General features: G+C 35.1%; 1 protein-coding gene across 1 annotated transcript in view; it reads left to right on the top strand.

Annotated features, from left to right (window-relative positions):
- GRID2 (glutamate ionotropic receptor delta type subunit 2) overlaps nt 1–27,534 on the top strand; it is a 1,428,782-nt gene that overhangs the window by 1,089,106 nt on the left and 312,142 nt on the right. Inside the window, exon 9 of the mRNA XM_055313240.1 lies at nt 1,035–1,136. Coding sequence (XP_055169215.1) covers nt 1,035–1,136 — 102 coding nt within the window. The remainder of the gene's footprint in view (nt 1–1,034; nt 1,137–27,534) is intronic.

The following is a 27,534-nucleotide window of genomic DNA, read 5'->3' as shown; positions in this document are numbered from 1 at the left end:
TAAGAAGAAATAAATCAGTCTTCAGGAGGAAGCAGCACAAGTAACTGGGTGTGTCCCTATAAACCATTCAGTCAATCAGAACAGTCTCCAAATATGACTAAAGGTCTGTTACATTTTTAAAATATGCAAATATAGAATAGGTTTCCCAAAGTGAAGGCTCGTGGATTTAGTATCAGAATTAATAGCGTGACATTTCTTCCCAAATGTGCATTACAGCATGTTCTTTACAGCTTTGCTACTTGAGTTATCTGCTAACTCAAGTCACAATATCTCTTTTTTTTCCCTCCTTATTTCTGAATTGAGAGTCATCAGTTTTTATCCTGTTGTGATTTATAAGCAGTGATTTTAAAACTGGTAGCCCTCAGACCTGGTTATTACAGCACATAAGAACTACATAAGGATGTAAAATTAAACCAGTATTTGGAGTGTAAAGAGCAGTGAATCACTGCAAGACTTGAAGGGAAAGGCTGCTGCCAAAATATTCCAAGGAAATTGATAGCACTGACAAAAAAGGCAAATTATATTGTTGTATGTACTGTGAATACTTGAGAACAACAAAGCCAAATACATGATTTTTTCCCCTCAAATAAAAGCAGTAACCCTTATAACTGTTATAAAAATTGTAGTTTTTTCCAATAAAAGTATCTAATTAAAACCATTGAAAGTATAAGACAATCTAACTTGTGCAATAATTGATATATTAAGAACAGATATTATACTAAATTATATGTGCTATTATCTTTCCAATTCAGTGCATTACCAGAACTGAATTATTGGTGTGTTATAATTCCTTTTAAAGTCCATGTCCTTAGTGAGTCTCCTAAAGCATGTTGGCTGCTGTAATATGCCATAAAATGATACTGAAAAGCAAGAAATAGATTTTCTGATTGCTTTGTTTACTATTAGAAAAGAAAACCTGTGCAGAACCCTTTCATGTACCAGTTATTCCAAGAAACATCACACAGTTTTTCAAAAGATTTAGGGAGTGGACTGTTGTTCAGGCAGGAAAGTGACCAAGCTATTTTGCCTTTCAGCTTGGGTGCTGGAATCCTGTCACAGGGCTGAATGGGTCACTAACTGACAAGAAACTAGAGAATAACATGCGAGGAGTGGTCCTACGTGTGGTGACCGTTCTGGTAAGTCTGCTCTGAGCCTTGTGGTTCTGGCTTCTAGAGGTTACTTTATCCTTCATTTCTTTATGTTTTATTAAGTGATACTATAATTTTAAAAGAGCTTTTTTTTTAATTTTTTTTAATTTATTTTATTTTATTTTATTTTATTTTATTTTATTTTATTTTATTTTATTTTTTTAAAAGAGCTTTTAACAAATCCTGACTATGCTTTCTAAGATATGTTTAATGGCAATATTTTCCAACCTTAAACTTGTATAGATGAGAATCAGATTTTTGAGGGCTTTACTTTTATTAACAGTGGTTTTGTCAGTAACTTTCTTAGACATTTTAGGCTTAATATGCTATACATAATAAAGGCCTCCCTCAGGCATTCTCTCACTGTAAGTATGCATAAGTAAGAGTAACCATGCCAAACAAGGGTAGAGCTGACCAAATGTAGTACACTTAGTAATACTCGAACATTGGCAGACTGAAACAATGCTGTCTAGCAAGAACCTACTTCAAAGGAAAGATCATCCAATTGTTCAATAAATATTGAGAATCAACTGTATTCAAGCTCAGTGCTGATTACTGGGGACCACTGATGAATAAAAAAAATGAATAGGGATCCCTGGGTGGCACAGTGGTTTAGCGCCTGCCTTTGGGCCAGGGCGCGATCCTGGAGATCCGGGATCGAGTCCCACGTCGGGCTCCCGGTGCATGGAGCCTGCTTCTCCCTCTGCCTATGTCTCTGTCTCTCTCTCTCTCTCTGTCTCCTCTCTCTCTCTCTCTCTCTGTGACTATCATAAAAAAATAAATAAATAAATGAATAAAGAAATGGATAGATATGATTCTGTCTTTATGAAGCTTACCATCTAGTGATTCTGTGAATATTAAATGGAATTATGTATGTAAAATACTTTTCACAATTACATTTACTTAGAAAATCAAATGGTAACTATTATCATTATTCTTTATGTTATTATTTTCTCTTCTAACCAGCATATAAGATCATGTGATAATAGAAATATTTTTAAGCCGCAAAATACTCACATGACTACTGTCTAAATAACTATAAAGCAGGAAAATATGCATTCTCCCTTGCTATTTCTGTGAGTTTAGGTTTATGCTACTTTATTGTCCATTTCAAGACATTCAAAGTTGTTAACATTATTTTTCTTCAGGAAAGTCTACTTGTTTTTAAATTTGAAAAAGTCTTTCTGCAGGGTAAATAAACTGCAGAATTAATAGATGGAAGAAACACAGCCTTTTTTTTTTATTGATGCCAACTGAGTATCAAAGTTTATAACAGCAATGGCTGCCCCTTGTACATTGTTTAATAAATACAAAGTAAGTAGACTCAACATAATTTCATTGTTTAAAAAAGATCTGTGTTATTTTCTATAAAAGTATGTTCAAATAAGTAGTTTATTTCCCCTTTTGATGCTATAATTTATTCCTAGTTCTTACTTCGATAAGATTTTTACTTTTTTGGTGAATAATTGTGAGTACTTGATAACGTGAATGTGGTGCTTCTGCATGTGCCCAAGGCTGTGGATATGAATTGCATTGATGTGCTAATATTAAAAAAAGACAGGCGTTTAAAGTGCAGTGAGCTATTAATAGTCTCCTCTCTAGCAATTAACGGAATCTCAGGAGACAACTTCAGTAAAAACGACATATGTGCATTGTTTTTGTCTTTGAGATTCATATTTCTAAGATAAGCTAATAACCTCATTTAGTCACTAAGCAAATATTTATTTAAGACTTCACTATATGATAGACTTGGTAACGGATATAAAATGAATTATATGTATACCTATTACATTATTTACCTATTACATAGGTATATGTATTCATCTTATAGATATATTAATACCTCAAAGTACACTTAGAATCTTGTTGGGAGATGCACATACAAAAAAGAAAACCAGGCAAGAACTATTAAGTACTTACTATATGCCATGTACTTTTTGAAGTTATTTGCCTGTATTGTTTTATTTAGTTCTTACAGTATTTCCAAGAAATAGATACTTTTCTGATTCCAAGGATGAGGAAGAGGAAACTGGGACCTCCAGAGGCTGGTTAGAAAAAAAAAATGTCGAGGATATACTGATAGTAAGTCGCAGAGAGAGTTAGGATTCAAGTAAGTAAGTTAGGATCTAGTAAGTCAAAGTGACTCCAGCCATCTTAATCTCTTCCCTCTTAACATTATAATATATTCTCTCTACTACTGTGGTAAGTGTGAGAATTGAGGTATCTATGGGATTTCATTTGGCTTGAGAGTTAAAAACTCTTAACTGTGATTAAGATGACAATAGGTTTTTTGGGAAAACTTCATATGGCATATTATTTTAAATTCTTTCCAGGCTGAACATAAAATGATATTATTGCTTCATGCAGTGGTAATGCATTCTTCTCCAGTTTCAGCTTAATGACTCATAATGGTTTCCGTGTCCTATAAGCTCAGCCCTACATAGATACCAAACATGTGACTGAGTGGAGATATGGACACAATATTTCCCCAGGTCTTCTGTGAGGAAATGTGGATTTATCCATGTATAAAACATCTTGACACTTATTACACTCCCACAATGTGCAGTCACTGTACTTCATAATTTTGGAGCCTTATCATTTTTTCCTGTAATTCCTGTTTGAATGAAAACCAGCCATGACCTTCCTATTTATTTCCCACAGTCTTCCAGGTCTACCTCTTACTTATATGGCCTTGCAAGCTTCTGTTAAGAATGCCACCCAGCAACTCCAAAATCTTGATGCCCACTAAACCCTGAAACTTAGATTTTGGTTTATATTGAACTTGATTTGGTCACATAAACCCCACTTCTTTGTGTTCCATGTACTTGCCTCCTGCACTCTCAAGAAGGGAGAAGAGGAGGGTTCATGTGTCAAGCCCCTGAGGGGAGGTCTCTCAGTCTTTATTCCATCCTAACTGCAATTTAGCACCAGTTCAATACATACCTCCTTTAGTTCTCAGGACATTTATGCTATAATGACATACAGGTTAATAAAATTGATTTTCTTTACCTAAGTTGTAAAACACCCATTCCGAACACTATTAATGATATTTTATTGACTTGAAATAAATAATCTGATACTTATTTTAAACTAAATAATTCAGCACCATGCTGTTTATGATCCTATGGGCAAATAAATAGTACATGCAAATGGTTAAAGAAAATCAAATAAAGGGATTATTAACAAGGATGTGAAAAGAGTTAAAGGGGTGTTGGTGCACGAGGCCTAGATGCACAGCAAGTCTTGACTACCCCGAAGTCTGATGGAATGTGGGGAGGGACTAATACTAAGATCTGGCAATAAGTAGAACCAAGGAGAGAAACCATTCAATAATAGCTGTGAAATTCCATACAGGAAGAGGATGGAGAAAGTCATGCCAAACCACAATCAGCCAATGAGGAAATGGAGAGAAGGGTTACCTCAATTTCAGTCCTTCTGTCTTTCCATCCCTTCATTGTCTCCCGTTGAAAATCTAACCAGAAGTCAAGAGGCAAGGGAGCCCAGGGTAAAGAAGACCATGAAGGTCAGCCTGCCAGCACACAAAGCAGGGCAGTGAAGAGTACAGTGCATCCAGAGGGGAAATAGGGAAAAACCAACACTCACATCTGCTATTTGGAAGGACCTGTTAAAAAGTTTACATGTGTTATTTAGTCCTTATAAAAACCCTACAAGAGATGCATTAATGACATTGGAAGGATGAAAATAGGGCACAAAAAATGTTAACTTACTTTCCATGACTACATAGCTAACAAGAACTAAATTAAGTTTCAAGTCTATAGAGATCTGGGTTCCAGAAGCCATGGATAAGGACATTGATATTCTGATCTTCTGCCTTAAGAATCATAATAAACTCTTGTGAAGTTTAAATTACATATAACTATTGAGATGTGAGGGTTCCAAATTTATGAGACTGACAATTTAGTAGCATTTTTTTACTTTTTTTTTAAATAGAAATAATAGAATAAAAACATATGGATGGCTTTATACTCAGCCATCATCAAAGCTACATAAATGTCTTAGAAATGGAGGAGGAGATGGAATGAGAATAAATTTCAGACCCTACAAGCTTACTCCTTTTTCTAGATATTTTTATTTTTATATTAGGCTCACTAATATCTAGTTTTTACTGAGTGGACCAAATGTATTATTACAAGGCACTTATTAGGATTTTTTTTTTCCTTTTAACCCTCAAAGTACTGCAACTATTGATAGCCATAAATGACCAATTATGTTATTCAATTTTTCACCAATTATGTAATTCACAAAAAGTTTTTGCAAACATCACTGAATTGTAAATATCATTATAACACTTATGAAAATATAATAGAAAGAAATTGGCAACAAGTGAAAAGGCTTGAGAAGTTATTCTGTACAAGATATCTGAAAAACATAAACTGGCATTTAGAAGGAGCTCACTGATTAATAATTCTTACTTGTTTCATTTGGTTTTGTTTAAAACAGACACATGGCATCTCTAACAAAACACGAATTCACTCATAAATTCATTTGAGAAATATTTATTGAGTACCTTCTTCTACGTGCTTAAGGTACATACAAAACAGACAAAGATACTGACATTTGGGAGTTCCATTCCAGCAGGGACTCTCAGAATATTTCTGAAAAAAAAAAAAAAAAGCAATACCATTGTCCTATATTAAGTATGCAACACAGTATTCCTTTGCCATTACTATAGAAATAATTATTTTAAAGATTTTATTTATCTATTTATGAGAGACACAGAGAGAGGCAGAGACATAGGCAGAGGGAGAAGCAGCCTCTCCACAGGGAGCCTGAAGTGGGACTGGATCACAGGACCCCTGGTTCATGACCTGAGCCAAAGGCAAACACTCAACCACTGAGCCACCCAGGTGCCCACCATAGAAATAACTTTAAAACATTGTATAAATATTTCATTGGAAATGTATGGTATGGTTCGTTCCCGGGTTTCGGCACCAAAAAAAAAAAAAAAAAAAAAAAAAGGAAATGTATGGTAAAGCTGTGATGGTGATTTTCCTATATTTTATAAATTCAAAACTGTACAATGTTTGACATTTTAATATCTGTGAAATCAGAGTACATCTTTTAGTTAATTAATGGTTCCTTGCAATTATACTTGGAAGCATATTTTATCTTTATTAGTGTAGGAAAAACAATTGTACATTTTATAATTGAAAATATTTTAGTTTAAATAGTATATGGAGGGTCTTTTATAAAATTAATTAAATTAATGGATATTCCTGGAAAGTTGAATTTAACAACTCTGGGCAAGAGGCCATCATGAAGAGGGGACTATTTTAAGGAGTACTTCCAAAAGAAAAGAAATAACATTAGGAAATGAAGCCAATTAAAAAAAAGGACAGTAATAGCAATTTAAAATTTACTATCTAAAACTAAAACTATCATTAGAATCATAGAAAGAGATAAAAATAGAAAATACACAAAGGCAGCTTATCTGAGAGAAAGTAAGTTTCTGTGTGTTAAGAGAAGGTAAGTTTCCCCAAACAACTCACTATAAGAAGAAGAAGGATATGGCAGGTAGCTGCCAACAGAGTTGTCATTTTAAAAGTAATTTCTTTTTCCTAAAATATTTCCTTATTATTAGTATCATGTCTTGAATTTTTTTTTTTTCAGCAGGCCTTATTTCCCTGTGAAAATTTATCTGAGATCAGAGAAGGGTAAAACACCCTAAATCATTAGCCTGACTCAACTATTTATTGAGCATATATTTTAAGTTAAACATTGTGCTAAATTCCAGAGAGGCAAAGATAAATAAGATATAGTCCCTGATTTTCAGGAGCTCTATATAAACCATTTTATAAAAATTATTAAGTTCTCTATCAGAAAATAGAACCTGTGTGTGAAGGACTCAGAATTAAATAAATTTTGGAGAGGCTGAAAAAGAATAAAGTTGAGAGAAATATATAGAGAGAAATAGAGAAGAACAGATGTCACACTATCTTTATGATCTAATCTCATCAGTGACATCTAGGATGGACTTCATGACTTTACAGGACAATTTAATTCTTTATTCCACTGTGTTCTTTCATTCTGGGGTTTGTTTTTGGTGTTGTGGTAGTAGTTTCACTGATGTTATATTCTCCCTCTAAACTGTAACAATAAGACACAAAGTTGGTTTCACTTATAATGCCTGGTATATAAAATAAATATTTGTTGAACAAATAATGAAAATATTCAGATACCCTGAAGGAGTGTGTGTGTGGTGGGGCAGGGGAGGAGATAGTAGAGGGAGAAGAAAAGAAAAAAGGAAGGAAAAGGGGGGGGGGCTTTATATGTAATTACAAAAAATAAGAACAGGTATGGACACAAGACTATATTGTAAATAGGCCAGACTATAAATAGGTGGTCTTAAGATTCCTCATGCTTTGGTGTCCATTCACTAAGTCCAAATTTCCAAGCAAAGGAAAAAAAAATATTTTTTGGGGGCATTTCAAAATTGGCCTTAAATACTCATCAGGGCGCCAGGAAAGGGGACTGGGATGAGAACTTGTTACATGTGAATTTGGGGTTGGGGTGCCCTGAGAGAGAAGGGGACCCATCCGTCAGAGCAACTGGGGTACCCCACCCCCCAACCTGGGACAAGGGAACAGAGTAGAGGCCCTCTCTGGAGGGTCCCAGGGCCAACTGGTCAAAGGATAGCAAAGGATAGCCTAGAGAGACAGGTATTCTTTTTTTCAGCAGAGGATTTCATCCCTGAATCTTCTTTCCCTTTATTACACGTTGGTGAACAAATCAGACAATTTTGTTGGAATGCTAGAGACCCCTTTATTTGTTTTACTTACATCTTGAACAAGTCACTAAGCTTCCTGATTTTCACTGTTCCCTTCTGAAGGATACTTTAGTTTCTCATACTTCCCAGTGCTCGAAAATCACTGTGGCTGGGTCCATCACTCCTCCACAGTCAAAGCCTAAATGACTAAAAAATCACAGCATTCAGTTTTTATATATTTTGATGCTGTTTATTCCTTCTCCCAGAATTCCCTCCTTCTGCTCACCTTAGCAAGGGAGGCAGGAATGGATTTCTGCTACCTCTCTGCCTCCTCTAGTAACCATATCCCAGGGCCCACCCCATTCAGTGTTCCAAATGTGTCTCCTTAGCCTTTCCAACCATTCACCGATATATTAACCCAACTTTACTGATTCAGCATCCCCTCCATGCCAGGCATTATGCTAGGCTCTAGGGATGCAGAGATACAAAATAGCATGATCATTGCATAGAACAGGACATCTGTTGGGGAAAATTGACAACATCTAATAGAGGCATGAACGCATAGCTGAACCAGGGATATAAGGAAATGCTTCCCTGGCAGAGAACTACCTGAGGTGTAGCGCTCAAAATGTGAAGGATTATTATATATGCCCTAAATGTCTCATGGAAAAAACTTAGAGGGTGGAAGATGGAGAGAATCTTTTGACAGAATTGACACTAGGAAATGATTTAACCCACTTGCAATGTATTCAAATAACTACCTGCTTTTAGGGTAAAGAAATAAAGATCTTTAACCCAAAAACATCAAGGGTCACTTGTATTACAAAATAGCAAGATAATATATGATAAGAAGTTACAAATAATACTTATTCATCTAATATTCTCTCGGTCTTGGAGGCAGTCAGTCAGTGGTGGCCCTTTTCCCAAAATATTTTCACTTCCAAGTACACTGATATTTCATAATTCATTTTCCCAGCCTGCAGGAAGTATGGAAATAGGCAAAATCAGGATTTATATATGTCAGTATAAGATCAAGGAATGCACTTAGTTTCTTCTGGAGACACATTATAATAAAAAAATAATACTTCTTATTGGAAGCACTTCAGCCTATATCATTGCCTTTTCTCCACCAGTCTTTTCTCCTCAAACACTCATACAAAGCATTTGACATATACTGAAAAGAGTCCTGGCCTTACCAGTCAAAACATGTCAGTACAAGTTCCAGCTTTTCTACTTAATAGGTCATTGAACTTATGGAAACCAAGGAGATATTTTGAACCTCAGTTTTTCTGTCTATAAAAGGAGAATAATGAAACTGGCCTTCAGTGAGATCAAATAGGTTTTTTATGAGTAAATAGGTTAAATTATGTGAAAGCAGTTAGCTAAAAACAGTGTTTTTAAATATAAGATGTATTGTCTCTGCAGTAGAACAGTGATATATAAATTGAAGAATATAAAAAATGAACATGGGTGATCACAAAGGTATAATTCATCATTGTCATCAATCTTCAGATTTTTGTGGGAAATTATTTATAGGACCCTAAGGCAGACAAAGACACATGAATTGCAGAATCATGACCTTTAGGCCTAGTTACTATACCTTAATTTGAAAACCTGCTAATTAGAGTCACCACAACTCTCCTGCTAATGAAGCTGGTGCTTTCTAGAAAAAAAAATGAACAGCAACAACAAACAATACCTGAGGGAAAAAAAAAAAGCCCTTAATTATAAACTGTAAAAATTTCTGGAAGTCTGTGTATCTAATTACATTGTCTCATAAGAATTGTATTTGATTCTAGGCTAGCTTTAAATAGATTATATATTAATAAGTGACTAAGAAAATACTTCAGCAATAGCCCTGAAATTCATTGTCCTCAGTTTTTTGCTAAGGACATAGTCCCAGTTTTTTCTATTTGAAAACCTTCAGCATTTTGAACCTCCACAGAGATTTAAGCTTTCCTAGGGTCTCAGCCTATCAGCCTCCTGAGACTAGAGACAAAGTTAGGAACTGAAAGAGTAAGCTTGATAAGAGGCTCCACTGGACAGGTACTCACAACAGGAAGATGGCAAGCTCTGGTAGCTCCCACAGCAATGTCTGAAGAGGGGTCCTTTGGAAAAATTAATAAATAATACAGTTTGGTTCAGGGCTTCAGGCAAAAATGGCAGCTCTGGCTGGGGAAGTCTCCAGGGGATATTGTATAAAGTAAACTGAAAGTTACAATAAAATACAATAAGTACTATGTCCTAAATGCTACATTGAAAGTACACAACATAAGTGTTGTGGTTAAGAACATAGTCCCTGGAGGAGTTCTACCTCCAACCTGACAGAATGAGTTCATGGACCCACTTCCCAGCAAAACAACAAAAAATTAAGTGAGTAAATAAATAAATAAACAAATAAGTAAAACAAACCATTTAAAGTCTAGATATTTTTCTAAGGACATACGGAAAATGAAGTAACATTTACTCAAGAAAATCTACAACTCAGTAAGAGCAACAGGAATCTGTGGCATCCTTACTTCATTCTACTCCTTCCTTCCACCTCACTTCCTGCCCTACTCAACTTGATGGAATCTCCACTCAAAGCAGATTTTCCCAAGAAGACAGGACTTCCTCACCCCTAAATTCCCAGTCAATAGTTGTTTAATCAGAGGGACAGGCAGCTCATGTCTTGATCTCAGAGTTATAAGTTCAAGCCTCACGTTGGGTTCCATGCTGGTCACAAAACAAACAAGCAAACAAACAAATAAAAAAAATATAAAAAAAAACAAGAAAACCTCCAAATGGACCATAAACTGAAACATAAATGTTAAATCTATAAAACTGTTAGAACAAAACATAGGTGTAAATCTTTGTAACTTTATTTTAGCGATAGATTCTTAAATATGACACTCAAAATACAAACAATAAAAAAAAACCTAAAACGCTGGATTTCATCAGAATTAAAAACATTTATGCTTAAAGTACAGAATCAAAAAATATGAAAAGATACCCCACAGCTTGGTAGAAAATATTTGCAAATCATATTTCTGATAAGGGACTTGCTTTAGTATACATAAATAATAAAGTTGGAATAACTCAAGATGAAGAAGAAAAAGAACACAATTAAAAATGGGCAAAGGATTTCAAGGATAGTTTTTCAACGAAGGTATGCAAATGGTCAATAAGCACATGAAAAGATTCCCAAAACTATCTGCCATCATGGAAATGCAACTCAAAACTATGATGAAGTACCATTTCATACCCTCTAGGATAGTTATAAATCAAAAGGACAGATAATAGCAACTGTTGACAAGGTTGTGGAGAAACTAGAACTCTCAAACATTTCTAGCTGGAATCTAAAATAGTGTAGGTACTTCAGAAAACAGTTTGGCTGTTCCTCAAATGGTTAAACACAGAGTTACCATATGACTCAGAAATTAGAAATTCCATGTTAGATATATTCCCAGGAGAAATAAAAACATATCCACGCAAAAACTTGTACACAGTTATTCATAGCTTTATTGATGATAGCAAAAATAAAATGGAAACAACCGAAATGTCCATCAAATGATGAATGAACAAATAAAAGCAGTATACTCATAAAATGGAATATTATTTTGCAATAAAATAAACTAAAGCATTGATAACATTGTACATGGGTCAACCTTGAAAACTTTATGCTAAATGAAAGGTATCAGTTACAATAGATAACATGTTATATGATTCCATTTATGTCACAAGTCAAGAATAGGCAAATGTATAGGCATAGAAAGTAGATTAGTGATTATTTAAGGCTGGAAAAGATTAGGGGGAGGTTGGGAGGTGATGGTTAATGGGAACTGGATTTCTTTGTGTAATGTTCTAAAACCAATTGTAGTAATGGTAGCATGTCTGTGAATATACTGAAGCTTTTGATTGTGAATACTTTGAATGAGTGAATTATATCTCAATTCAGTTATTAAAAAAGAAAAAAAGGGATCCCTGGGTGGCGCAGCAGTTTAGTGCCTGCCTTTGGCCCGGGGCGCGATCCTGGAGACCCGGGATCGAATCCCACGTCAGGCTCCCGGTGCATGGAGCCTGCTTCTCCCTCTGCCTGTGTCTCTGCCTCTCTCTCTCTCTCTCTCTCTCTCTCTCTCACTATCATAAATAAATAAAAATTTAAAAAAAAGAAAAAAGAAAAAAATGTAAAAGAACAGTCTGGAACTGAATTATATTGAAATCCCCAGTTCTCCAACTCTCTAATTCTGTTTCTTAATCTGTAAAATGGAAATAATAATACTATCTATCACATAGAGCTGCTAGGGAAATTAAAGGAATTAATGCATGCAAAGAACAAAAATACTTTTAACAGCCTGGAATGTAGTATCTCAGGGTTGTAAGTTCAATACACACACACACACACACACACACACACACACACACAATATGTTGTGTGCATGACAACTATCATCTTAAGAATTGGTGTGATGAGAAAGAATAAGACATTGTCAAGCCCTTGTCATGCATCAATTCCCATGATGACTTTATTCAGTCAGCATTAAAGTGTACACATATTCCAGTGTTGCTATAAATTACATCATTTGCATAGGCCATCGCTTGCATATATTCCTCAAGTGCCTGTTTATAAAAATCACCTTTATCCCTTTTCTCTCACATAAGATGGGTACAATCAGCAGAAGAGACAACAAAATATGTTGTAAATATATTTTATTTAAAATAAAATAAATAAAATATTATAAATATTTAATATTAAATATTCATTATATTATTAAATATTGAATATTAAATATTTATTATATAATATTATATTATATAATTATATAATTATAATATAATTATAATCGTATAATGATTATATAATTATAATTACATAATTATATAATTATAATAATATTATTATAATATATATTATTATATTATATATGATATTATATTATATATAATAAAATAAATTTTATTTATTTAAATAAAATATTATAAATATATAATTTAACACCCTGAGCATAACAAGAACTAACACACAGAGACACACACACACACACACACACATATATATGATATGTGTGTGTGTGTTAGTTCTTGTTATGCTCAGGATGTTAAAAGAAATAAAAGAGGCATCTAACTCATGGATAGGGTAGTGGGAAAGAGGCTTAAAGGATGACACAAATTATTTTTGAAAGATGAGCAAGGATTATCAAGACATATATAAAGGGGTAGGGAGATCCAACAATGTAAAGAGTATATGCAAATTTATGCAGACATCAAGAATTTAAAGTAAATAGGGATATTTACTTCCTGAAAATAAATAGGAATATTGCCTGAAATAAATAAAATTAAAATACAGAAAACTCCAGTAGCCTGTGTGCAAGGTATTCTTTTTAAAGAGCCCCCTTGGAGACAATTCAATTAGAAATTTGTTTGTGAAAGTGAGGTTAGCATGATATCATTTAGGTAATATGCATCAACAACCTAAAGAAACCATCATTATAACCCTAATCTAGCCTGAAGTTTCGATAAAATCGTTTCATTTTTGTTACTGAAACAGTGTAATCAGTAAACACAGCTATGTATTGTAAACATATTTTGTCTCTTCTGCTGATTGTACTAATGTGAGAGAAAAGGGGTAAAGGTGATTTTTATAAACAGGCACTTGAGGAATATATGCAAAGATTTTTTTTTTAAGATTTTATTTATTCATGGGAAACACAGAGAGAGAGAGAGACAGAGAGAGAGAGAGAGAGAGAGAGAGAGAGAGACAGAGAGAGAAAGGCAGAGACACAGGCAGAGGGAGAAGCAGGCTCCATGCGGGGAGCCAGACGCGGGACTCAATCCCGGGACTCCAGGATCAGGCCCTGGGCTGAAGGCGGCGCTAAACCGCTGAGGCACCCGGGCTGCCCCTCTACCAGGACTTTGAAAGTATCTGTGAAAAGCATATGTTTATCTTTGAATTATGTAGCAATTAATAGATATTTATATATATGACTTATATAAAGTGGGTAGTCCCATGTATCTTGCTATTTTGGTGCCCTTTTTTTTTCATTTTTTTTTAATTTTTATTTATTAATGATAGTCACACACACAGAGAGAGAGAGAGAGAGAGAGAGAGAGAGAGAGAGACAGAGACACAGGCAGAGGGAGAAGCAGGCTCCATGCACCGGGAGCCCGACGTGGGATTCGATCCGGGGTCTCCAGGATCACGCCCTGGGCCAAAGGCAGGCGCTAAACCACTGCGCCACCCAGGGATCCCATTTTGGTGCCCTTTTTAAGATTTTATTTATTTATTCATAAGAGACACAGAGAGAGGGGGGCAGAGACAGAGGCAGAGGGAGAAGCAGGCTCCCCACAGGGAGCCCAATGCGGGACTCCATCCCAGGGCCCTGGGATCACACCCGGATCACATCCTGAGCCGAAAGCAGGCGTCCCTATTTTGGTGACTGATCTGTTACTCGGACCTCTCAAAAAGTCCAGCTTTTTATTAGGAAGATGAATATTCATCTGCCACCTCTGAAATTCAAAAGCGTGTTGGTAGTGTTGCTGTTTTATTGCTGACCTAAATTAGTCTTGTGTAAACAGATGCAAAAAAAAAAAAAAAGAAAAAGAAAGTCACAGGAAGTTGTCTTTGCTTATGTTTTAGAAATCTTCCCAATCACTGGGGAGAGATGGTTTTGTATTAAAATGTAATAATCAGATTTCTGTTTACAAAGGAAATAAATTTTGAGAAAACTTAATGTACTTTCCCAGTGCCTCTCAAAGAGCCATATAGTTGGAGGCAGCCTTACCAGTGAGGAAGCTAGACCTCAAGTGCTCAAGTGGGATTCAGATTCTTCCACAGGAACGGGAACAAGTTTTGACCAATAGGGAACCATTTATCAAATCTCCATCCATGTCACTAAATGGGGCTCTAGGGTTGACTAAAATGAAAAGAAACACTTCCAAAAAGCATTCAACGTGGGAATAGCTTACTCATCTGACATCTTCTAGAACACAAAGAGCTACTAAAATTCAGCTCCTTCTAGGGAGGTAGGAGTCAGTCAAGGAGAGAACCACCATACTGCATGGAGGTCCCAGAAATGGAAAAGTTGGTCAAGGAAGGAAAGGTAAATGTGTACTCATTCAGAATACACCCCTTGGGTTTTTTAATGATCAGCTGTAATACAACGAGGTTTGGGTTGTAATGTGGTGTTTCACAGCATCTCCATGTAACTGTGTACTAATTATTTTAACCTGGAAAGACAAGGCAACCAAGCTGGAAAATGAATTTGTGATTCTTGTGCATTTAAAATCTTTTAGCAAGGAATTTCAGGTTCTCTGGGTGATGGAAGTTAGCAGGAGAAAATGGACTTTATATTTTAGGATTTTTTTTCTTGGGTAGATTTTAAGGTATTTTTTTTTTGTGGTTGTTTATTTTTCTTCTCTTTTTTTAAAAAAATTTAACCATTGCTAGTGGCATGATATTTGAAATGGGAAAATGGGATGTTCAAACTATTTTTTTCCCATTGATTCTTATGTAGAGTAATGTGCTCCACAGTTCAGTTAAAAATAACAAGTTGTGGGCAGCCTGGCTGGCTCAGCGGTTTAGCGCCCCCTTCGGCCCAGAATGTGATCTTGGAGACTCCGATGGAGTCCTACGTTGGGCTCCCTGCATGGAGCCTGCTTCTCCTTCTGCCTATGTCTCTGTTTCTGTCTCTGTCTCTCTCCCCCTCTCTTTCTCTCATGAATAAATAAATAAAATCTTAAAAAAAAAAAAAAAAGCTGTATGTTGTTCTGAGCCACGTGTAATCTCCAAGGCCATGGTCAATGAAGCCCTCAAGAAAATGAAGATCTGAAGCAGAATGGTCCGAAGTCTTTTGGGGAATAAAGAAGCAACTGATTAGTATTTGAAAGGAAGGTCTTTTACTTTTTTAAAAGTCAGGAGAATAAAAAAGTGATCAGACATCAAGAACAAAGAGTTTGGGGCAGCCGGGGTGGCTCAGTGGTTTAGCACCACCTTCAGCCCAGGGCATGATCCTAGAGTCGTGAGATTGAGTCCCACGTTGGGCTCCCTGCATGGAAGACTGCTTCTCTCTTTGTCTGTGTCTCTGCCTCTCTCTCTCTCTCTCTCTCTCTCTCTCATGAATAAATAAATAAAATCTTTAAAAAAAAACAGAGTTTGAAAATATCTCACCTTTGTTTTATTAGTCCTTTAAAATTTTAAGAATGACCTTTGGTTATCAACTCCAGGAACTAAGAAACACTTAATACACATAGTATTACATTTGGGAACACACTTAGAGCATCTCCTTGAGGAATGTAAGAATAAATAGGACCAATGTTTTGGGTTTGTTTGTTTGTTTGTTTGTTTTGACACTGCTAAGTGACTTTTGCTCCATCAAATGAAGAATCTTATAGACAAGATAAGTTTTAGGGCTGGTTTAGGCTAATAGCAAAGGAAAAAAAAGTTTTCTACATCTTTACATTTCCCAGTAAATTACCAGAACCTACCTCTAATTCCTTAATATCAATCCCCATAATTAATTCAAAACTCTAATTCATACCCACAGTCCTGGTAAGAGCTGGTACAGAGGTCACTTTTATGTGCTTTAATATTAATTTTAATAACATTTCAAGCAATCTTTTTAATATCATATTAATTTGTGAAACAGAATATTGTCTTTGTAGCTAAAAGTTCGGACTTCTGAACTTTTACAATTTGTAAATCCCCACAGATTTGTTTCTTATTTTTAAAAATCAGCACCTGTCTGCCATACCTAATCATAACCTTACTGTTATGTTTCTGCCTTCTATGCAGGAGATCTTTTCTTTTAAGTTTCCCACTGTGCTTCATAACAAAATCAAAAGAAAAAGGTACATCCTTCAGAAAGCATTCAACTCACTAGAAATAGAAAGCCTGTCACCTTATTCTTGAAACCTTAGATCAGGCAGGCCAGTGGCAGGAATAGTGAGTGCATTTTCTTCAGAGGGTATAGAATGGACTTCGTGAAATTACTAGGTACCAGGTCTCCTTTATAGGGAAGAGACCATCTTTGTTCAGAAAAAAAGGCTTGAGACAGTTGGGAGAAAAACTTTTCCTCTACCCTCTTAGGTTTAATGTTTGAGAACCTCTGCATTAATGTGCAATAGGCAGATTAACAAGGGGTTGGACTTCCAAAAGGAAAGTATGGAAGGGTCTATGCTTTGCTTAATGCTAAAGAGAATGAGAAGTCTATCTCCTTCCTGGAATTTACAGGAAACTCCCTTGGAGCAGGGTTAGTGGCATTTATACTTTCAGAAGGCTCTGCTTTAGTCAGATAAGAGAAGTTCAAAAAGATTTTAAATGTTTTCACGTTAAAATAATCTTTGTGGAAAACTGCAATCCCATCAATATGCTGACTAAAGTTGAAGTATGAATCGGAAGAAGAATCTGTAAATAACTCTACTTTAGAAATGAAAAGGAATTTGAGGATATAGAGTGTAGAAAGAGAGAAAGATTGATTGATTTAGACACCATCATGTGTTAAAAGATGGAGTTGTTTTTTTTTTCTTATATCTGCCATGTAGTTTCTGCAGCTCATTTCCCACACCCCAACCATGTATATACACCCAAATGCTGATGAAGGCAGTCTAAATTAACAGTTAAGAATATAGACTTTTGTATCAGACAACACCAGATTCAAATTTCAATCTTTCTCACTAGATTGTGGGCTCGGGCACATTATTTATCTATTCTCTTCCATATTTCGGTTCTCCCTTTTATAAAATGGTAGTAACAATACCAGAGTATTCCAAGAACTAAGTGAGATGACGAACATCAAGTGATAAGGATGAGCACAGGCCTCATGTAAGCTTTTTATTATTGTTAGTATTTTTTGTTTCCTCCCTTCACGTGAAATATGTTTTGAGTTAAAACAAAACAAAACAAAACACTCTCTGACCCTGAACTCCCTTTATTCTATGAATTCTTTCTCATATCCGTATCTCAGACTGGTTCTGTCTCCACTTCATTTTTTTATTCTCCAACCACTGAAATTGGGCTTCTCTTTTGACTTCTCAAAAAAAGTGCTTTTCAAAATGTTGTCATGATCTCATACTTGACAAATGAGATGGACGTTTTCAGGTTTTATTTCTCTGTACCAATCACCTCTAATAGAATCCTCTGCCAACTTACTCCTGGGAACCCTGTCCTCTCTTGAGTCCTCCAGCAGTGTCTTCTTCTGATTCTCTTCTGACCTCTCTATGCCTTCCACATCCTTCACTGGAGTCTTCTTCTAGAATTCCATTTTTGACTCTTGCTATACTTTACACCAAATCGACTTTCTTGAAAATTATAAACAAATTTTATTCCCAACCCTGGCCTTTCCCTCATACTTTAGATTTACCAGACAAGTGTTGAAATAAGCATTATATATATTCAATGACAACTACTTAGAAAATGTGACAAACAAAAATTAACAACAAATCATTCATAATTCCTCCATCAAAAACTTCCTAATATTATAGTGTCTATCACTTACTAGCTAAACAAAATTAAGTTACTTTACCCATAATCATGGAGATAATTATGATTCTAAACTCACAGGACTATTAGGCACATGTATACAAAAAGCATCTGAAAAATGCCCAGCATATAGTAAGTCCTATACAGATGTTTGCTGCTATTATTACTACTGTCATTATTTTTCAACTTTTAAACCACACAGTTCTATGGACTGAAAATTCATATGTGGAAGCTGAATCTCCAGTGTGATGGTATTTTAGGTGAGGCTTTTGAGAGCAAATAGGATATGAGAGAAGAGCCCTCATAAGAAGAGACACAAGAAGGATGATCTCTCATGTCTTTGCCAAGTGAGGTGGGCAACCAAGACCCTCATTAGATGCTAAATCTACCAGCACCTTGATCTTGGACTTCTAGCCAACTGTGTGAAATAAGTATTGTTTAAGTCACTTGGTTCATGGTGATTTGTTAGAGCCTGAACTAAGACACACACAGTCATAGATAGTTTTGTACATTTTCTTATTTAGCAATATATGCATGAATATTCTTAATGTCAATAAATACTTTTTGCACACCAGATGTGATCAATAGTTTCCCCCCAGCTACTTGATGAATTATCTTTATACTTGCTTAAACTTCGTTAATTTATCCACCCTTGCATATAATTCCCAACATGCCAACTGAAATTCAACATTTTTTCTTTCTCACTCACTGAAATATATGAGAATGCAAATGAAAACAATGTTTTTAAAGTGATATTTTTAATCTTTCTAGGAGACTAATGAAAATAAACCAATCCCAAACTTTAAAAAATTGTTATTCTTGGTTTAAGAAAACAACCTTCAGCCCAGCACTAAACAGATGGCTAGGTGCCAGGGCACAGAGACACTAAGGTTGATGACTGAATGTGCTGTGTACTCATTGATCATACAGATACACTTAAAAAAAAATCTGTAATTGTTGAGTGTTTCCTTTGTTTTCAAGTTCTCACTGCAGAGGCTGCACTGAGCATTCTTTTAGATACATATTTTGCTTATTTATGATTATTCTCTTAATTGTAAAATTACCAGGAGAAATAATATGAAAATTTGAAGACATTTGCCTTCCTACAAATTTGAATTTGTTTTCTTGAAAAGCTGTTGCAATTTTAACTCACAGAAGTGGTGTATAAGAAAGCCTGTTTCTTCACATGTTTGTTGATAAACATTAACATTCTTTTTCATCTTTGTCAATCTGATGAACAATAAGTAAAATAACTCATCTTATGTTAAGCCGTATTTTCCAAAGGTGTGTTAAGAGAACAAAAATAAAGTGTTTGCTATTGAATTTTGTCCCTTTAAAGTCTAATTTTTAAAGATGATTTTAGTGATTGCAATTGCTTCCAATAAATATAATTTTCCCCCTTAACTGATTATATGAGTCACAAATATGCAGGAAAAGAAAGAAAGTACACATTTTCATGCTTTATTCTATAAATTTGAATGTGTATGAATTTTCTATTCAGTGCTGTAGGTTTTTAGAAAATACTATCTTTGGTTCCATATTGAACATTCACTTTAAGGACTTTATTGATTGAAAGTTTTCATTCATTTAATGGAATTATGATACATAACCCCAAATAAAGAATGTTCAAGGAGAGTCTCAGAAGTCCATACTCTTTTGAAGACTGATGCCTCTACTCATGGTCTCAGGATGTATGGCATAGAATTACAGCACTTCACACTAAATGCTTACAACCTCACATTTAGTATATCCTTGAATCCCATGAACTCTACCTTCAAGAGTAACTGACAATCCAATTACTTCTCATTAAATCAATTTTCCTACCAAGTTATGATCAGCTCACTTCTGGTTTACTGCAAAGGACTCCTAATTGATCTCCTAGCTTCTATCTTGTTCCTTCCAACCTAATGTTAATAGTAACTGTCAGCTGTCTTGTACACTGTTAAACATATTAGATCATGTCCCTCCCCTGCCTGGAACCATTGGGCTGTCCATCTCAATGGAATTAACAGCTAAAGTCATTTTGGGTTTAAAGACCCTGTTTAAGCTCCATCTGATGATACACAGCCATTACTTCTCAGATATTTCCTATCTGACTCTAGCTCCATAGGTTCCTGCCACACTAGTATCCCTCTATGTCTCAAACATGTCAGAGATAATCTTGCCTAACACATTTGTACATACTCTTTTTTTCAGTCTGGAATGTTCTTTTCTTTTATATTTTATTTATTTATCCATGAGAGACAGAGAGAGAGGGAGAGAGAGAAAGAAAGAGAGAGAGAGGCAGAGACACAGGCAGAGGGAGAAGCAGGCTCCATGCAGGGAGCCCGATGTGGGACTGGATTCTGGGTCTCCAGGATCATGCCCTGGGCTGAACGCGGCGCTAAACCGCTGAGCCACCCGGGCTGCCTTAGAATGTTCTTTTTACAGAGGCTCTTCCTGATTGAAGTTACTGCCTTTCCTCACATGCTTCAGATGCTATTTGTTCTCACTATTTCATTAATTTTCCCCTACAGCACTTATCATCATCTGACATAACATATATATTACTTACTTCATTTATTGTCTATTGCTCCCATTATGATTTAGGTCTAGAAGGATAGAGGTATCTGTTTATTGTTTTTTTTATTCACTATCATAGTCTTAGTGTATGCCCAGCATTAATGTTCCTTTGAATGACTAAAAAAATCTGAATTTCTACTATTTTCCTGTAAGTCATATTATTTTGGATAGAAATACCACTAGTCAGGGGGGCCTGAGTTGCTCAGCCAGTTAAAGCATCTAACTCTTGATTTAACCTCAGGTCATGATCTCCAGGTCATGAGATTGAGTCCTGAATCGGCCTCTGTGCTTGGTATGCCTGCTTAAGATTCTCTCTCTGCCCTTCCCCCAAGAGCATTCTCACGTACTGTCTTTCTCTAAAAACAAAACCGAACCACTAGTCATAAACATTCCAAGTTTTATTTTATATGGCTTTCACTGTATTTTGATATTTAATTAGCTTTAGCTTATATTTATTAAATGCTTTTATATCCTGATGGAAATTAGGTCTTGTCCTGAGGTTCTGCTGACATTTATTAACATTACTATTTTTGGCATTATTTTAACAGGAAGCAGAGAGTTTATAAATGTCATCATTCTGAAGCCAAATGTTACCAAGTCCTTCACTTTAATATTTTTGTAGACTTCTTATATTTGGGATAGCCACTCATTGCAGTAGCAATATGCTATATCTCAAAACGTGTTCTTGATACTTTTTCTTGGGATAACTGCACTTATGAAGTACTCTGTACCTAGTAAACTCTTAACAATATATATAGGATAGAATTGACTCTTGCATGTGGCTGTGCAGTTGTAGGATTCGCTTAGGTGTTAAGTTGAGCAAAATAATAAAGACTTGGGCCAAACAAACCAAAAATATTATCTAGTAGCCAAAAAGCAAACTGAGAATCTAGGATTTCAAAGTTTATATATGGTAATCATATGGCCCATAAAATCTTAGTCTCCTAAAATGTATTTTCAAGTGCATGCTAGGGAAAATCAATAAATGAGAATTGTACTTAGGATTGTAGTGATTGCATTTTGTCCTTGATAACCTTGTATTCCCAGTTACCACATTCTATATTTCTTTCAGATTCTCATGAAAACAAAATGAATATTTTGTTTCATTTTGCCACTTTCCATTTAGCTTGTGAGTCACTAAGATGTAACCATTTCATGATTTGAAAGCAATGTATAGCATCAAATATTTTACTTTTAAAATGAATTACTTTGCATACTAATAGCTTTAGCTTTATGTTCAATTTAAAGTATTTTTGTGATTTAAATAATTGCTTACAAAAGAGGAATCAGAAATAATGAGTAATATATGGTTTTAGGAAGTTAGAATGGTTCTTTAAATTTGCTTCTATGATTTATAACTTGAATGTTGTGTGATTAAAATAGTTTAGCAAGGATTTTGAAAGATACATTTAGTGTGATAATTTCTAAATATTTACTCTTCCATAAAATCCTTTTGCAAAAGCTTCTTTGATGACATCTTCATCGCATATCCCCGTGATCACTTTTCTTCTCCCCACACAACTCAAATATTCTTTTCCTTTACACCACCTAGATTGTTTATTTCTCTGGAGATGTTCTTCATGTTTGTTTTACTATCCTGGTATCTTGATATGTTTTTAATAACAAATTCCGTGCCATTAGCCTTTTTAACTTGGAGAAGTTTCAAATGTTCATACGTGGCCTATAAAAACATTGATGCTTTTCCAAGGAGAATGGTGATCATTAGTTTTACCTATAATCAAAGTGGAATGTGCCATTCCTAAGCAAAATATAAGGTCACACTGTGCAAAAAGACAACTCTTGTTTGCTTTGGCCAGGAGTGTGTTTTATGAGGAAAAAAAAAAGTTAAACAGGCCATTAAGAAATATTCTTGCTCTCTTTTTAATGTCTTTGAGCTGCACGTGTGAGCAGAATTGTAAGGAATTTCGAGTGACTCATCCCTAGTTTTGGCCGGTGTGGTATTCTGTGAAGTTATGCATATTAAAACCTTTAAACAGCTCTCAGTAAAGCTTTGGCAAAAGAGCTTGTTGCTTGTACCTATCAGAAATGTCAGATACTTTATTGCAGCTCTATCACTGGCAAACAATATTGCATAGTTATTAAAATACAGGATTTAACTATAAAATCTGCAAGTGGCAAACAGTGTTGTAAATCAACTAAGCAATTAGCCTGTGATTTTTTAAGTGACTGAATACAAATTCAGAATTATGAAGTTATTATCTAATAACCCAACAAGTGATGTGAATAAATCCTTGCTAATATGAAAATTATCAAACCACTGAAATATTCTTTTCTACAAGCAGTTCTATGAATCCTCATGCTAATGCACTTAGATTGATAAACTACAGGCATTCTGTGAAAGCTTTGTTTATTCCAATTGCTGAGGTTTGTGCTTAGAGAATCTGTCATCCAAATGATCAGCAAATCGAAATCTGCAATTTGTTTTCACTTAATAGGCAGACAGGTTTTCACCAGCTTAAACTCAATTCTATTAATACTCTTTGAAACTAATTGCTGGAAAATGAATTTTAAAGGCAGGATTTTATCATTTCTGCCCCACCCCCACCCCTCATCCCACCATCTGTATAATAGAGGACTCAAAGCCACCTGTATACACTTTGGAAATACATGTTAAATAGGCACAGGCTATAATCTCCTGTCATTCATCTGCATTGTTGCAAAGGCCCCCTAGACCTTGCTTCTGCCACAATTCATTCTATACTCTGTTCTCAAAATTACTTTCTGATTATGCTGTTTCCCTTCCACAAAGCTCCAGCTCTCTGACAAATAAAAGGCAAAAAAAAAAAAAAACCCTTAATATGGATTCAATGTCCTTCTTTATCTGGTCTCACTTAACATACTTTTTCTTTATTTTTGTTTACATTGCAACATAACACCCATACAAAAAAAAGCTCACACCATTAAATAATGAAAAATAAAGCAACAACCAGACAACCACTGTCCAGAACAAAAAAATAGATTGCTGTTATTACCATAGGAACCAGTTCTCCTTGTGCATCTTTCTGATCATATCCTCCCTAGCATCTTAGAGCTAACCACCCAGAGGTGATTACTTTTTTCATTTTCTCTAAAGTATCTTCACCTGGGTGACAATCCTTAACTGCACAGTTAACTCCACCTGCTTATGAATGTTACAAAAATGGAATCAGTTTTCTTCAAGTATTACTTTTTTCATTCAACATTGTTCTGTTTTTTTAAGATTTTATTTATTTATTCATGAGAAACATAGAAAGAGAGAGGCAGAGACACAGGCAGAGGGAGAAGCAGGCTCCATGCAGGGAGCCTGACATGGGACTTGATCCCAGATCTCCAGGATCATGCCCTGGGCTGAAGGCAGCACTAAACCGCTGAGCCAACCAGGCTGCCCCCAACATTGCTCTTTTAAAAGTCCATTTGTGTTAGAGAAGAAGACAAACCATGAGATTCCTAACTCTGGGAAACAAACAAAGAGTTGGAGGAAGGAGAGGTGGGTGGGAGATGGGATGACTGGGTGCTGGGCACTAAGGCACATGCTGAGATGAGTATAACCGGGTGTTACACTACATGTTGGCAAGTTGAATTTAAATAAATTATTTGTCAAAAGTCCATTTGTGTTATTGCTATCGCTCTAGTTTCTTAAATTTTAAGCTATTTAGTATTACATTTCAACCATATACCACAATATATTTGTCTTTTCCACATCGATGGGGATTTGGATTTTTATTATTTCCACATTGGAGCCATTACAAACAATGCTGCTAAAACATTCTCAAGTATATATTTTGGTGCCCAAGATTCTCTAAGTGTTCATACCCAAGGATTGAAATTGTTGTAACATTGCTATTCATATCTTCATGCTAGATAAATATTTATGTAACATTCAAAAACAGGCAAAACGAATTTGCCTATAAATATCTCCATTCTCTGCTAGATATGTCAAGATGTTTTTCTAAAGTACTGAACCAATTTAAACATCCAGCAATAGTGAATGACAACTCTTGTTTCTTCATAACATTAGCACTATTTGAGATTAAAAGACTACCTCTCTCTCTGCTTCTAATCTCTTTCCTCTTGCTTTGGGATTTTCTAGTTGTTTATTCCTTTGCCCAAAGGTATTAATTCTGAACTATTACAGGTCACTAATTCTCTCTTCATCTGTTACTAATCTGCTGATAAACTCAGTCATTAAATTCTTGATTTTGGACATTCTCTTTGCTAAATTCTTACATTTCTATTTAGTTCTTTTCAAATTGTGTAATGATACTTCATGTGATTTCCTATCAACTGGTCCTATATTTCTTTAAGCATAGTAACATAATTTTTATAGAATGCATCTGAAAATTTCAGTATCTGAGTATATATATATGAAATAGAATTTCCTTCTACATGATATCTTTGACTCTTGTTTTAAGCATTGTATTCAATTGCTTGAAGGAATAATGTAAGACCTAAAATGCAGATACCTCTTTCAGAGAGTACTATGGAATTTTTTTTTTTCTGTAAGGCATCTGGAATCTTTTCCAGTCTTACACCACTTTAAGTTGCATTAAAATTTAGATGAATTATGGAGACCTATATTTTAATCAAACGGTTCAAAAATTTGAGGTCCAAAGAGATAAAGTTGAAGTAAAATCATTTATGAGGACTTTTGTTCTATAACTTACTGTGTGATCTTGAGTTGAGACTTTTTTTCCTAATTTTTCTTACCTGTTAAAATAGTACAAAGCCGGTAGCCCTCAAAATGATTACTTTCTTTTCTTTTCTTTTTATAGTTTCCATTGTGTTTCTCTGGTGTTTTATGTGTAATGGGTATGGTGCATCTTGCTTTTGTTTTGTATTGTATTTTTTGACTATGTGGCTTTTTCCAAACTATGTTATGATTATTTTGAAAGTGATGCCCGTGACTTTCTACAATATCAAGTACAGTGATTGCTACACTCACTATATTGAGTGTGGTAACTTGATGCTGTAGCTGCTCAATTCATATTAATAGATAAGTCAATGAATAAATAAATTTTGGAAATAGGTGCATAGATAAAAGTGATTCAACCAAACTCAGTATTGCCATAGAGAAGGGAAAGAGAAAGTATCTTTTCTATTATAGATCTTAGACCTTCAATCTAATTTCTCTTGCAATGTTTATCTGTCTAGTATATTGGATTATTGTCCTCATACAGCACAACTGGTCTGGGATAAGATTTACAAATAATGATTCGAATCTGTGAAACAGCTTAAAGAAAAAGACTAAAAACATCTATCCAGAAGAGAAGTGATAGGATGTAATAAAAGTTTATTTCAGTCGTAAAACTTAAAAAGCATGTTCATTAATAATTCATAAATCCTCTATAAAAGAACTTTTGTGTAGCCATTTTTACTCTATACTTTTAGTCAATTCTAGCTGATTTCTCTAGGACCAGATTTTGAGGACAAACCTCTGAAAAGGATCCATTTGCCCGGGGATTTACTTATAATATTGGAATTAAAAATAATTTTGATATAAATTAGGTAAATATAGTTTAGCATATTAAACAATGGTTCTAATTAGATGAGAGTAAAAGTTAAAGAAAATGGCAATATACACTAACAATGAGACTGAAGAAAGAGAAATTAAGGAGTCAATCCCATTTACAATTGCACCCAAAAGCATAAGATACCTAGGAATAAACCTAAGCAAAGAGGTGAAGGATCTATACCCTAAAAACTATAGAACACTTCTGAAAGAAATTGAGGAAGACACAAAGAGATGGAAAAATATTCCATGCTCATGGATTGGCAGCATTAATATTGTGAAAATATCAATGCTACCCAGGGCAATTTACACGTTTAATGCAATCCCTATCAAAATACCATGGACTTACTTCAGAGAGTTAGACCAAATTATTTTAAGATTTGTGTGGAATCAGAAAAAACCCCGAATAGCCAGGGGAATTTTAAAAAAGAAAACCATAGCTGGGGGCATCACAATGCCAGGTTGTACTACAAACCTGTGGTCAAGACAGTATGGCACTGGCACAAAAACAGACACATAGATCAATGGAACAGAATAGAGAACCCAGAAGTGGACCCTGAACTTTATGGTCAACTAATATTTGATAAAGGAGGAAAGACTCTCCATTGGAAGAAAGACAGTCTCTTCAATAAATGGTGCTGGGAAAATTGGACATCCGCATGCAGAAGAATAAAACTAGAGCACTCTCTTGCACCATACACAAAGATAAACTCAAATTGGATGAAAGATCTAAATGTGAGACAAGATTCCATCAAAATCCTAGAGGAGAACGAACACAGGCAATACCCTTTTTGAACTCAGCCACAGTAACTTCTTGCAAGATACATCCAGGAAGGCAAAAGGAACAAAAGCAAAAATGAACTATTGGGACTTCATCAAGATAAGAACCTTTTGCACAGCAAAGGATACAGTCAACAAAACTAAAAGACAACCTACAGAATGGGAGAAGATATTGGCAAATGACATATCAGATAAAGGGCTAGTTTCCAAGATCTATAAAGAACTTATTAAACTCAACACCAAAGAAACAAACAATCCAATCATGAAATGGGCAAAAGACATGAAGAGAAATCTCACAGAGAAAGACATAGACATGGCCAACACGCACATGGGAAAATGCTCTGCATCACTT

The sequence above is a fragment of the Nyctereutes procyonoides genome, unplaced genomic scaffold (genome assembly GCF_905146905.1).
Source record: "Nyctereutes procyonoides isolate TBG_1078 unplaced genomic scaffold, NYPRO_anot_genome, whole genome shotgun sequence".
NCBI classification, from domain to species: domain Eukaryota; kingdom Metazoa; phylum Chordata; class Mammalia; order Carnivora; family Canidae; genus Nyctereutes; species Nyctereutes procyonoides.
This window is presented reverse-complemented; position numbering and strand designations above follow the sequence as displayed.